A 13,452-nucleotide genomic window follows, 5' to 3' on the forward strand; every position below is an offset into this window, starting at 1 on the left:
ATTTCAATACTTTTTCAAAAGGGGAACTCAGTCTAATCCTTTCTGAGAAGTTAATTATCTGACTGCCACAAGGACAAAAAAAAACATAGGAACTATATTTTCTGTTCTCTGGAAAGACATAATTGATCTAAAGAAATTGGCTCAACCAACACTGGCTGTTGATCTTGGAGATTTGTTCATCAGAATTTTCAAATTTTTGTTGTCATAAAGTATTTTGTTAGTCTGTCCTTGAGATCTTTGGCTAGAAGTTATTTAGTGGCAAGTGACTCTGAATAAAGTATACTTGAGGGATTATTTTCCCCTTTAGTGCCACATCATCAGCAACTCTGCTCTGAAATGAGGTATAAAGGCAGCTGACCAGAGAGCCCAGATTATTCACCAGAATCCTCATACATTCAGTTAGGACTGAAGAATCGGAGATAAACCCTTAAGAAGATGAAGATCCTACTGCTGACCATAGTACTGGCCCTGGTCTGTGACCTCCAGGCTCAGGATACCAACATGGAAAATCCAGCAAAGGTAAAGTGAGAATGAAGCAGGTTGATAGAATGAGCTATAAATGGTTGGAGCGTAACATGTAAGAAAAATAGAACTTCTTTGGGCAGAATAGAGCAAAAATAGTCCTTGTAGCTAAAAGGAAAATATATGCCTTCATGTCTTCTAACTCAAAGCTGTCCTTCCCAAAAGTTGTGTAGTCTAAGGTCAACAGAAAATATGAAATTACATGAGTGTGTGTTCATATCTTATTTCTTTTGAACAATTAGCAAAAAAAATAGATGCAATCTCTTATTCATCACAGTGTAAACTGATAGAACAATTTCTACCTCTGAGAAATGGATTGCATTAGATGATCTATCTTTAAGAGTTTTCTCACTCTAAAATGCTGAAATCCTGAGATGTCCCAGAAAACTCTGAAATTGAAATATATGCTCCTTTGATTGTAATAGCAAATGAGATGATAAATACTAACAAGTTTCCTTTTCTGTGACCTCCCAATAAACTCTTTTTGTCAATAGGATTCAGATGGTAGCTTGAGGGCTTTACTTCTACACATGTATTGGGATTAGATGTCTCATGAATTGTGTGATAAAGAGTTATCTCATGTCCAGGTAGAATAGAGGGAAAGAGAATCCCTCAGGACCCTGAGTAATTATAGTCAGAGAATGAACACAAGTCTTTCAAGGTTTTTCATAAGTTTTAAGGGAAAATTACTTGTTAGGAGATCTTTCATATTCCTGTCACAATTTCTCTCCTCAATCCCCGCAAAATTGTAGAAATTACCACTAGTATCTAAATCCAAGTTATATAGTAAGAGAAAGGGAAAACAATATTATCTCTGGAATAATACCTTGAAACACATAATGAAAATATAATTATATACATTGAACAAATGAGCAAATCAGGACACTGAAAGATCAAATAATTGTCCAAAATCATATAGAAAATTAGTATCAGAATCAAGACCAGAACTCAAATTTCCTAACTCCTAGTATCATAAACTTATTGTTATACTATGAAAATAGTACAGCTAACGTAGTATGTGAACCAGGTGGGACTGGGATACTTCACCTTTGAGGCCTGTGTTGCCTCACCTGTTTAAAAAAAATGGGATTTGGACTATAGTCCTTCCAAGTTAAAAAAGAATACAGAACTATGTGACCATGGATGTCTTTTTTTTTCAATTCTCATCTCAATTCTTTTCCACAGATAACTGGAGAGTGGTTCACTGTGGCATTGGCTTCAGATGACCCATCTAAGATTATGAAAGGAGGCAAGATGGAAATGTTTATACACTATGTCATTCTAGACAACGGTAATTTTAAAGGATTCTTTTTCAAAAAGTAAGTTCTACCATATGAGCTTCTGTGCAGTGGTGAGAAACAATGTAGACTAAAAGCATGTGTATAGGAAGTTTGGATCTTTTAAAGGGTAACTATCATTTTCTTTTCTGTTCCAAAAGTTTTTAAATCACCAGTCTTCATTTTGTGGCAGAGAGGTCTTCTGAGGTTATTCCGTTAAGAAGAAAAAATAAACAGAGTGAAACAGAAAGAAGAAAGATAGTCACTTAATTCACATTTGTAGTGCCTTATTCAGCAATTCCCTAATTGGTGGACATAAGTGTTGTTTACAATTCTTTTCTAATCACCTCCAAAAAACTATCAATATTTTTCTTAATAAAGGATCTTTTTTTTTTACTCATTGACATTCTTGAGATATGGTGAGCCTAGAAATCTCTGGGTCAACGTCTATATTTTAGAAATCTCAGGGTCAAAGGATATATTTTAGTCATTTTTGTAACTTAATTTTGATCTTTTTAACAAACTAATTGCATTAATAAGCAGCTCTAACAATAATATATTTGCTCTAACTTTGTATATCACTATACCACTGACTATTACTATCTTTGTCATTTTTTTTCAATTTGCTGGGTAAAAGGTAAATCCTGAGGTTCTTTTGAAAAAATTTACATTTCCCATCAGTGATTTGGAAAATTATTTCCTTTGGTTGTTAATATTTTCTGACAATTTTGTTTATATTTACACTCGGGCCATCTATAACACCTGGGCACTGGGCCTGGAGTCAGGAAGACCTTCGTTTAACTTTGGTCCCAGACATATACTGTGTCTTCCTAGTAAGTCAATTCACTTCTGTTTCTCTCCGTTTTTGTATATGTAAAATGGGAAAAATAATAGCACTTACTTCTCAGTGTTGCCGTGGTGATCAAATGGGGTAATATATGTAATGCTCACCACAGTACTCGGCACATAATAAACACTTTATAACTGTTAGCCATTAATATTATTATATTCTTCAACTATTAATCAGGAAATAAACTTTAGGTCTTATATATTTCTTTTAGGTAACTTATATAGTTTGAGCATTTTAAGCTTAGATGCATTTGATTCAAAAAGGTTTTTTTTCTTCCCAATTGACTTCTTCTTTTCTAATCTTAGTTATTTTATTTTGTTCAGGCAAAAACTTTTCAGTTTCACATAAAAGCAAGTGTTCTTCTGAATGTATTCGTTAAAAGATACTTAAGATGATTTTCTTTTTCTTTTGATGATAATATTCAATCAAATATACTTTTGTCTTATGGTAAAAATTTACAATATAACATTGTCTTAAACCTAATTTCTGTCCAAACACTTTCCTGGTTTCTCAGAAATTTTTGTCAAATATCAATTTCTTTCCAGACAACTTATGTTTTGAGGTGTACCAAACTCTTATCCTTGTCCTATCTTTTTTTCCAGATCTACTTTTCTATCTTTTCTTTAAAATGAATATGAAATAGTTTTAGATTGTTTTAGTTGTATCAATTATATTAGAATACCTATTTGCTCCTTTCCTGAGATTGCATGAGATAAAATACAATGACATTCATATATATACATACACATCTATCTATCTATCTATCTATCTATCTATCTATCTATCTATCTATCTATTTATCTATCTATCTGTTTTTCTGTCTCTCTCATATATATGTATATATATAATAGACAGATAGATAGATAGATATAGATGTAGATATCACTCACTCTCTCTCTCTCTCTCTGAGTTCTTTCATTTTAAATAAATTATAGGTTTTCTCCACAATGAGCTAATGAGGTAAAGCAGAACATAAACATACTCATTGAACAGATAATAACCCTAACTCTCAGAAAGGTGAAAAGACTTTCTTGTCCTAAATCATACCATTAGTAAGGGGAGGAGCCAGGATTTGAATAGAGATCCAACTTCAATTGACTTATGAATAGCCCAGAAATTATACCAAAGTATTTTTATTCATAACTACTAAGGAAAAAGCTTATCTGTCTAAGCCCGAATTCTCCTTAATTAAATATCCCCATAAACACAAGGCAGTGATTGCAGATTTTCAAAGAATTCAAATTTAAAGTTATTCAGCAAATTTTCAATTGGTGAACTAAATTTAATTCTATCTGAGCAGGACTGTTTATAATACTGTAGGATTGTTTATAATAATACTATAGGAATTGTTTGTAATAATACTGGATTATTTATAATAATACTGTAGGGATGAAAAATGAATTCATTTTGAAGATAAAAATTTAAAAATAAAATAAATATAACACTAGTCAAATTTCCTTTGAAAAAATAAGGTATCATTTTAATGTTAATCTTTATTTCCAGGGAAAATGATAAATGCATAAAATTTGATTTGACATCTTATGTGGGACTAGATGGCCAAGTGAAAATTAATTGTAAGTATAAATGAGAATATTAATGCCTTTCAGTATTTTTCTGAAATGAATTAATGGACTCAAATGACTAAAAAAGAAGTGGCTTTTAATCAGAAACATTTCAGCAAATGTCCCTTCACTATCCTGTCCAATTCCACCATGATTGTACTATGCAAAGTCTAGATCAGATCCTTTCATCTTTATATTTCCTCCTTACAGGCTAGGGGTATGATTAGTTCTTATGTGATTGAATTGGAAGCTAACTCATTGCATAGCCTTGCACAAATTTTTGGCCCCTTTTTGTCCTCATAAAATGAGGTGGTTTGACTAAATGGATTCCCAAATTCCTTCCATTTCTAATTTTTGTGACTTTAGAGGCAGATAAGAGGAATTCCAAAAGCATAAATCTGTCAACAATATTGTGGTTGTTTGGAATAACAGAAGTGATGAGAGAACTCAGATTTCCACAAAACCCTGGCAAAGACCTTTGCATGAAGTTTAACAACTAATAAGTCTCAAGTCTTTGCCTTTGTTCTTGTGATTTCAAAATTCTGACTTGACCTTTTCATGGCTTCCCAGATGATGGACATAATGATATCTCCATTGAAATATTAGAACCTGAATATTTGATAGTTGTTTTAACAAATATCAAAGATGGAAAGATCACCAAGTGGGCAGAACTGCTTGGTGAGTATATTTTGATCCCATACCAATGCTTTACTCCATTTTTTCTTGAAAAGAGTAACAGAGGAAAATAAGTTGTTCCTTTGTAACATTAGGAGTGGTTCAAACTATGTGTGACTAATATTTGCAGTGCCTGAGATCAAGGGGAAGAAAAAAGCTTTTTAGTACATGGACAAACTGTCCATGCTGTTTCCTTCAACAAATTCTGAAGGTAGCTCTGAACCTTCAGTAGAATTCAATCTTTGACCAGGTTCATTCATTTTTGTCTTCATATCTACATCTAGAATAGTATTTGGCAGAGAGACAGACAGAAAGACAGAATGACAGACAGAAAGACAGAAAGACTCAGAGAAAGACACAGAGACAAGAAAAAGACAGAGAAAGAAAAAGAGAGCCAGAGAGGGACAAACACCCATAGAAACAGAGAGAGAAATAAAGAGATAGACAGAGACAGATAGACACAGAAAGACAGAGATGGACAGACACAAATAGAAATGGAGAGACAGAGACTGAGAGGTCCCAATGTAAATGTTTTTTCTTTCTGCTCTGAGAAATAGTAAATATGAATAAATTATTCTCTGTTCACCCAAGCCTTTAAACTAATAAAATAAAAATGTAAGGAACAAAGTGTCCTAATTTAATACTGTATAATTAAATAAATTTCTCTTCCCCTCTTAGTGTTCCATTTTTGTCATTTTGGGCTATACTCACTGAATAACAAATATCAGTAGGCAATGGAATGGTTAGTCATGTTTATCCTAAAATCAGATTTTAAAATCAGACAGTAGAAAGGGCAAATCTGAAATAGAAATAAACTTTGGAAAGGATACACTCCTCTTTGGGAGAGATCAAGGGAATGTGGAGAAGAGAGGTGAATAATCACCAGCTCAAAACTAAAGAACACAAATGATTTCAGTAATAGAATCCTGTCCTGTGTTTCTCTTCATTTTTGTATCACATGACCCTGACATTACATTGGTTTCTTGGTTTCCTGGTTCTCTCAGTCCATGAGATGACTTTGGTGCCCTGTGCTGGATTGTTCTACATTCTCATTTCCATTCTCTGGATTCCCTAAATCCCTTCAAAATTCACCTTAAGTGCCATATCCCTTAAAATGGTTTCATCCAGATAATAGTCTTCCCCAATATAAATTAAACTTTTTATTTCTCTTTCATAATTCTTGGGTAATAAAGATGCTTGGATCTTGTGATCCCAGGAAGTCCCATTTGCATTTATTTATTTGTGAGGATGTTTCTTTCCTGTATACTGAAAATTCCTTGAGAGAAAGGGCTATTTCTGATTTTTCTTTGATCACTAATGCCTCCCATAATAACTTGGCAGTTAATAAATGCTTGGTAAATAACTTACTGATAATCAACAGAGAAGCCTTTTTCATCCTTTATTACTGATTGCAACACATCCTAAGGCAAATGATAATTTCATTTCATAAAGTTGTTAACTCAGTCACTTGAATGAAAGATGGTAGGTCCCTTCCTTTGTAATCTGTATCCCCACATTTATCTAGCTACCTACTTTTCAAAATATTGTTGAAAATGGTCCGTAATGCAATAACCATTCTCACTTTCACTCCAACTACAGGTCGGACTCCAGATCTGTCAGATGAAAGAAAGGAGCGATTTAAGGAAATATGCAGAAACAATAAAATTGGGGCAGATCAAATTAGAGACTTGTCCAAAGAAGGTAAACTGTTCATTTCTGTCTCTGATTCCCTGTTTTCCCTGTGACTGAGAAGAGAGAATTTTATAGAATGAAAACATCCCCTATTGATTTCCCTTGTCCTCACCAAGACAATCTTATTTCCTTTTCCTCTAGGAAAGTGACAAAAAAAATTCTGAGAAAAATCCATGTCTAACAATCACTGATCTCCTACTTTGTTTTCACAGATCGATGTGAAGAACTTAGAGCAGAAATTTGATACTGACATGCAGGTTTGTAAACTTCGACCTTAGATTTCCTTAGAAAACCACAACAGGTTGCTTGGCTCTTCAACTGCAAAAACTGGGATAGCAATAGAACAACTTGAGGACACCCTAATGATTTTCAGTTGCTCTTAAAGGTCCACAGCAGTGCTTGACCTCTTTTTGGCCATTCTAACACTTTCTGGTAAAGGAAGTATTTGAAATGGGAGAGTGAAGATGATTTACATTCTCTTTTCATAGGTCTATTTTAATTCTGTCCCTTCCCTCTTTCTCTGTCTTCCAAAAGGTGATGTATATGAGAAAATGGTCAGGGAAATGGGGCTTTGAAGGATTGTATGAAGAGGGATCAAGCCAAGAAACTAAAATAAGGATGTAGAAGAATGTGAGTGTTAGAATATGGGATGAGAATGCAAGTGAAAGACAAAGTTGGTGAGTGGAGTGACAATCTGGATTTGCAATACATTCAATCAAATCCACTAAATGTATCCATCTAATTTAAGAAGTATTTTTGTGCTCTAAGCCTCCTTAAGATGTCTGTCTTTATTTCTTAAGCCTGAGGTTTATAGAATAAGAATTTTAATCTGGCTACTTTTCATTTGCACCAAATTCCATTCTCAGCGAACTCCCTACTCACCACAGATGATATAACTTAATCTCTTGAAGGCTGTGCTTACTTATCTAACTTCTTAAGGGTAAAAATTACCTCAAACATGTGCCTCTAAACACCTGCCTCCAACTTTCAATTCCTGTCACTTTGTGATATTATATAATCATTTTTTTTAATGTCCCATAGGAATTCCAAGAATGAAGCATCCTTGTGTTTCTGCAAACCACTCTCACAGGAATTCCTAGGATGAAATATTCTTGTGTTTCTGTGAACCACTTCTTTTTTCCCCAAAAATTGTTAATATTAGTGATGAAAATTTCTAATGGTTTTCTCTTCTCTCCCTCCAGCTCCTAGAGAATTCCATTCCTCTCCCTGATCTGATATATCATAGGCAGGCCTCTTCCCTGCAAATATCTAATAAATGATTAATTCAGCATACTGTGTCCAACATATGTTTGGGAATCTGGGGGAAGGGGGCAGGGATTTGACAGCAGTTGCAGAAAGTAGTATTGCCAGGTTTATGAGAATTCACTAAGGCACTTCAACCTTAACCTGTACATTCTGTTCATACCTGTTATTTTTATGTAATAGTCCATTAATGTTTATACAGCACCCATTTATCCTGGGAGTCTTTCCTCACAACTTAGTATCCTCTCTGGTTTACCTCTTATCCCTCTTCACCTCTCCCTCAACAGCATGATATTTACAGGATTTCAGGCTGGATTTTCAGGGTGGTGATTACTCTCAAAGGTGCTGTAATCCTTCTCCCAAAATTAGCTCTCAATTCTCCTTACACTTAAAGTAGATAAAATTAATACAAAGTGACACAATGTTAAATGAAGTCTCTATACAGACATTAAAGATCCCACAAAAAATAGAAAACAAATTCTCAACACTAGACATTGTGGAGGATCTTCAGTGAAGGCCTGTTCACTTTTAGGAAAAGAAAGAAGTACCATTAATCTAGGCAGGAGAGAGGGAAAGCCAACAGGAAACTTCTAGTCACAACACAGCCCTGGTCCCCACAGTAGGTTAGCAACACAGGTCTCAATTCAGCTTGATAGCAGCCAGTAGAAAGGGCTCCAATCCTAGACAAAGTATGATCCCTGGGAACACTGTGACAACAGGACTGGGTAGGGAACACACCATTGCATAGGCAGAATCTACACATAGAGGAAGAAATTAATCTCTGTACAGGCAATGCCTGGGCTACATGGACAGCAACTTGGCAAGCAATAAATTAGAGAACCAGTCCCAGCATAAAAAGCTTGGGACTATACTTCCTGGTACACCAAGAGAAGAGCTCAACTATCAGAATGAGCAAAATTCCAAAAAGAGTTCTAACCACAGAAAGCTAGTATTCAGATACAGACAATAAAAATGACTTTGCAGAAGAAGAAAGAAGTGACAAATTATCTACAAAGGAGTTTATGAGTTGAACTCAAATCCAAAACCTCATGGAAGCGCTTAAAAAGATTTTAAAAAACAAGGGTCAGCTAGGTGGCGCAGTGGATAGAGCACTGGCCTTGGAGTCAGGAGTACCTGAGTTTAAATCTGGCCTCAGACACTTCAGAATCACATAGTTGTGTGGCCTTGGGCAAGCCACTTAACCCCATTGCCTTGAAAAAAAACTAAAAAAAAAAGATTTTAAAAATAAAAGAGAAGAGGTAGAAGAAAAATAGAGAAAAGAAATGAGAATTATGAAAAAATGATGAAGAAAATAATACCTTTAAAAGTAAAACTGGCCAAATGGAAAAAGAAATCAACTCCTTTAAAAGTAAAACTGACTAAGTGAAAAAGAAAAACAACTTCTTTAAAAGTAAAAATTGACTAAGTGGAAAGAAAAAACTCATCTGAAAATAAAATTAACCAATTGAAAAAGTTAACAAAAAGCTAACTAAAGAAAATAAAACTATAAAACAGAATTGGAGAAATGGAAACTAATAACTCCATGGGATTCTAAGACTCTATCAAATAAATCCAAGAGGTTAAAAAAGATAAAGGAAAATGTAAAGTACATTTTTTGAAATGACCAACTTGGAAAATATATCTAGAAGTGATAATTTACAAATCATTGGTCGACCTGAAACCATGGTAAAAAAAAAAGAGCCTGAACAATATTTTTTTAGGTAATTATTAGGGAAACTGCCCTAATATCTTAGAAGATAAAATAGTCCTTAAAGCATCCATAATAAGCCAAAAAGAGATACCAGAATGAAAACTCCAAGGAATATTATAGTTACATTTCAGCAGTATCAGCTAAAGGAAAAATAATGCAAATTACACAAAAAGAAGCATTGTAAATATTTGGGACCCACAGTCATGAAAATACTGGACTTGTTAGCTTCAGCATTAAAGGATCAGAGGGTCTGCAAGGTGATATTCTGGAGAGAAATGGATCTTAGATTACAATCAAGAATCAACTATCCTGCAAAATTAAGTATATTCTTTTAGAGAAAAGATGGACTTTCTACAAAATAGTGGAATTTCAAACTTAGCTAATAAAAAGTCCAGAACCAAACAAAAAATTTAATTTTCAAATTAAAGAGATGTATAAAAAGACTTAAGAGATGCATAAAAAGGTAAATGGAAAGAAATTTTGTTTTTGTCAATAAGATTAAACTATTTACATTCCTACATAGAAAAAAATTATCTGTAACTCTTGACAATTATATTTTTCTTTGGTCATTTGAAAGGTGCATACTTAGAAGGTTATACACTGATTATGATGTGATGATAATTAAAATTTCTTTTTTATACATCTTTTATTTTTATTTTTCCAATTATATGCAAAGATAGTTTTCAATATTGATCCTTTTGCAATCTTTTGAATTCTACAACCTGTATAAGTTATACATATACAAAGTGTACTACGTATTTCTCTATTAGGCTTCTTGTAAAAGAAGAATTAGAACTAAGGGCAAGGAGGTCATGAGAGAGAAAGAAACAATATAAGTTTTTAAAGGGCAAAATAGTATGCTTTATTTTGCATTCTGAATCAATAGATTTTTCTCCAAATGTGGATGATATTTTCCATAACAGGTCTTTCCAGATTGTCCTTGATCAGTGAATTACTGAAATTAGATGCATCTGTCATAGCTGATTATTTCACAATGTTGCTGTTAATATGTATAGTGCTATCCAGGTTTTACTCACTTCACTCGGCATCAGTTCATACAAGTCTTTCTAGACTTTTCTAATGATTTCTTATTGAACAATATTGCTACATAGTATTTCTATATCATAACTTGTTCAACCATTCCACAATTGATGGGCCTCCCCTCAATTTCCAATTTTTGCATCTAAAAATAGAGCTACTATAAATATTTTTGTACTTGTAGGTCTTTCCCCTTTTTTAATGATATCTTTGAGATATAGACTCAGTGGTAGTATTTTTGTATCAAAGTACATACATAGTTTTATTGCCTTTTGGGCATTGTTCCAAATTGTTGCCCAGAATGACTGGCAGTTTACAACTCCAACAATGTATTAGTGTCCCCTTTTCATATATTCTCTCCAACATTTATCATTTTCCTTATTTGTTGTTTTATTCAATCAGGTAGATGTGATGTGGTTATTCAGAGTTTACATATCTTAAATCTCTATTTACATTTCTTAGATCCCTAATGAATTGGAATATTTTGTTATGTGCCTGTGCTTTAGTTTCTTCATCTGAAAACTGCCTGTTTATAACCTTTGACCATTTATCAATTCAGAAATTACTAGTATTTTTATAAATGTGTCTCAGTTCTCTATATTTTAGAAATGAATCCTTTATCAGAACACTGGATGATAAAATTCTTTCTGCATTCCTTCAAAGCTTGGTTCCATTGGTTTTACATGTGCAAACACTTTATTTTCCACCATCCTGTCTTTCGTTTATTTGTCCTTTTTTCTCCTTTCTCTTTATTGCTCCTCACCAATACCTTTCTTTTGACTACTGCCTGCCTCACACTGTATTTTCCCCTTTCCCCCCTTACTTCCCTATAGGATACGAAAAAATTCTAAAGCACATTAGGAATATTTATCATTCTATCTTTTAGCTAAATCTGTTGAGAGTAAGATTTGTTCAGTATTTACACTTTCTTTTCTTTCCCTCTACTATAATAGATCCTATGACCTCTTCATATGGTGTTTATTATCCTTTAATGCCTCCTCCTTCTTGCAGTATAACACTTTATTTCATGGCTTAGTTGTTTTATACCTATCTTGTACCACCATCCACTGTCAAAGTATCCTCATTTCAACTAGTCAGATAAAAGTACCATTCTCAAGATCCATAACCATTATCACTAATATGATCAATTTGTACTTGCACTCTATGTTCAACTATATTCCCTCTAACTGTACCAACAGAAATATAAGTTTCATTAGCTAAGGTACTCTCATATCATGATAAATTTATATTCATACCCTCTGTCTAAATACTATCCCTCCAACTGTCTTAATAGACAAAAAACCCTCATTTGCTAAAGTAAATTATCATCTCAAGATCAATTTATATCCATACCCTCTGTCTGAATACCATCCTTCCAACTATCCCAATAGAAAAAAAAAACTTTTGTGAGCTAAAATAAATCAGAAAGAAAGAAAAAAAAGAAAGCTGTATAATCATGTTCTTTTTAGCTATCCTAAGAGAAATATAATTCTCAAGAGTTGCAGGTATTATCTTCTTATTTAGTCTTATTGATTAACAGTATTTTCTTTTCATTTATCTTTGTATAAATCTGTTGCGTCTTTGTATTTAAAAATCAGATTTTCTGTTCAGTTCTGTTATGTCTATCAGATTAAGTTTGAAAGTCCTCTGTGTAATTGAAAAACCATATTTTCCCCTGAAACCAAATGATGAATATTGTAGGGTAGTTGATTCTTTCTTTTGGATAAAGCTGAAAACCCTTTACATTCTCTTTTTTCTTTTTTAAAAATAAGATTTTATTTTGTCTTTATTTGTAAAAATACATTTTCTTATTTAAATTTTTTAAAAATATTTTATTTATTTTGAATTTTAAAATTTTCCCCCTAATCTTGCTTTCCTCCCCTCACCGCCCACAGAAGGCAGTCTGTTAGTCTTTACATTGTTTTCATGGTATTCTTTGATCTAAGTTGAATTTGATGAGGGAGAAATAATATCCTTAAGGATGGGGTAGTTGATTCTTGATTGTAATCCAAGCTCCTTTGCCCTCTAGAATATCATATTTTAGGCCGTCCAGTCCTTTAGGTTCTAAGTAATTCTGACTTGTTTCCTTGGTATTTTCATCACTTCTTTTTGGCAACTTACAGTACTTTCTCCTTTAGCTGATACTTGTGAAATTTGTCTAGAATATTCCTTAGAGTTTTTTTTTTCGGGGGGGAAATCATCTTTCTGAGAGTGAGAAATGGATTCTTTCAAAGATTGTTTTATCTTCTTATTCTAGGATAATGGACAGTTTTTCATGAAAATTTCCTACATAATATTGTCTAGATTTTTTTATTCTGACTTTCAGGTAGATCAATAATCCATAAATTATCTTCTCTGGATCTGTTCTCCAGGTTGCTTCTTTTTTCTTAAGGAACTTCATATATTTTCCTATTTTTTCAGCCTTCTGATTTTTTTTTGATGGAATCTCAGGGTCTTTTAGAGTCATTAGTTTTCATTTCTCCAATTCTAAATTTTTGTATTTTGTTTTATTCAGTTAACTTTTTATGTTTCCTTTTCCAATTGATTAATTTTACTTTTAAAGAGTTTATTTCTTTTTTCATTCTGCCAATTTTGCTTTCAAAAGTATTATTTTCTTCAGTCAGTTCTTCATAATGTTCATGCTTGACTTTCATTTCCTTTCTCCATTTATCTTCTTCTTCTCTTCTTTGGATTTAAAATCATTTTTAAGCTCTTCCAAGAAGTTTTCTTGGATTTGAGACCAATTCAAAAACCCTTTTGAGGCACATTTTGTCACTGCTTTTCTCTAATGAAATGATTATTTTTAATGGCTAGCTAATTTTTGTCGCTAGCACTTTTTTGCTTTTGTTTTGTATTTTTTTG

The 13,452-nt window shown here is 33.0% G+C and overlaps 1 protein-coding gene across 1 annotated transcript; it reads left to right on the top strand.

Annotated features, from left to right (window-relative positions):
• The first annotated feature begins 435 nt into the window (after nt 1-435).
• Nucleotides 436-7,678, top strand: LOC141492517 (major urinary protein 20-like). The gene is made up of 5 exons (XM_074192885.1): nt 436-519; nt 1,708-1,813; nt 4,782-4,889; nt 6,486-6,587; nt 7,620-7,678. Exons 1-5 carry the CDS (start codon nt 436-438, stop codon nt 7,676-7,678), a joined length of 459 nt encoding a protein of 152 aa, XP_074048986.1.
• Nucleotides 7,679-13,452: the final 5,774 nt, after the last annotated feature.

Source organism: Macrotis lagotis, chromosome 1 (genome assembly GCF_037893015.1).
Source record: "Macrotis lagotis isolate mMagLag1 chromosome 1, bilby.v1.9.chrom.fasta, whole genome shotgun sequence".
NCBI lineage: Eukaryota > Metazoa > Chordata > Mammalia > Peramelemorphia > Peramelidae > Macrotis > Macrotis lagotis.

Coding starts and splice junctions, on each gene's coding strand:
- LOC141492517 (XM_074192885.1), top strand. CDS start 436: ATGAAGATCCTACTGCTGACCATAGTACTGGCCCTGGTCTGTGACCTC. Junction 4,890..6,485: donor CAAGTGGGCAGAACTGCTTG/GTGAGTATATTT, acceptor CTCCAACTACAG/GTCGGACTCCAGATCTGTCA. Junction 6,588..7,619: donor TAGAGACTTGTCCAAAGAAG/GTAAACTGTTCA, acceptor AATGTCCCATAG/GAATTCCAAGAATGAAGCAT.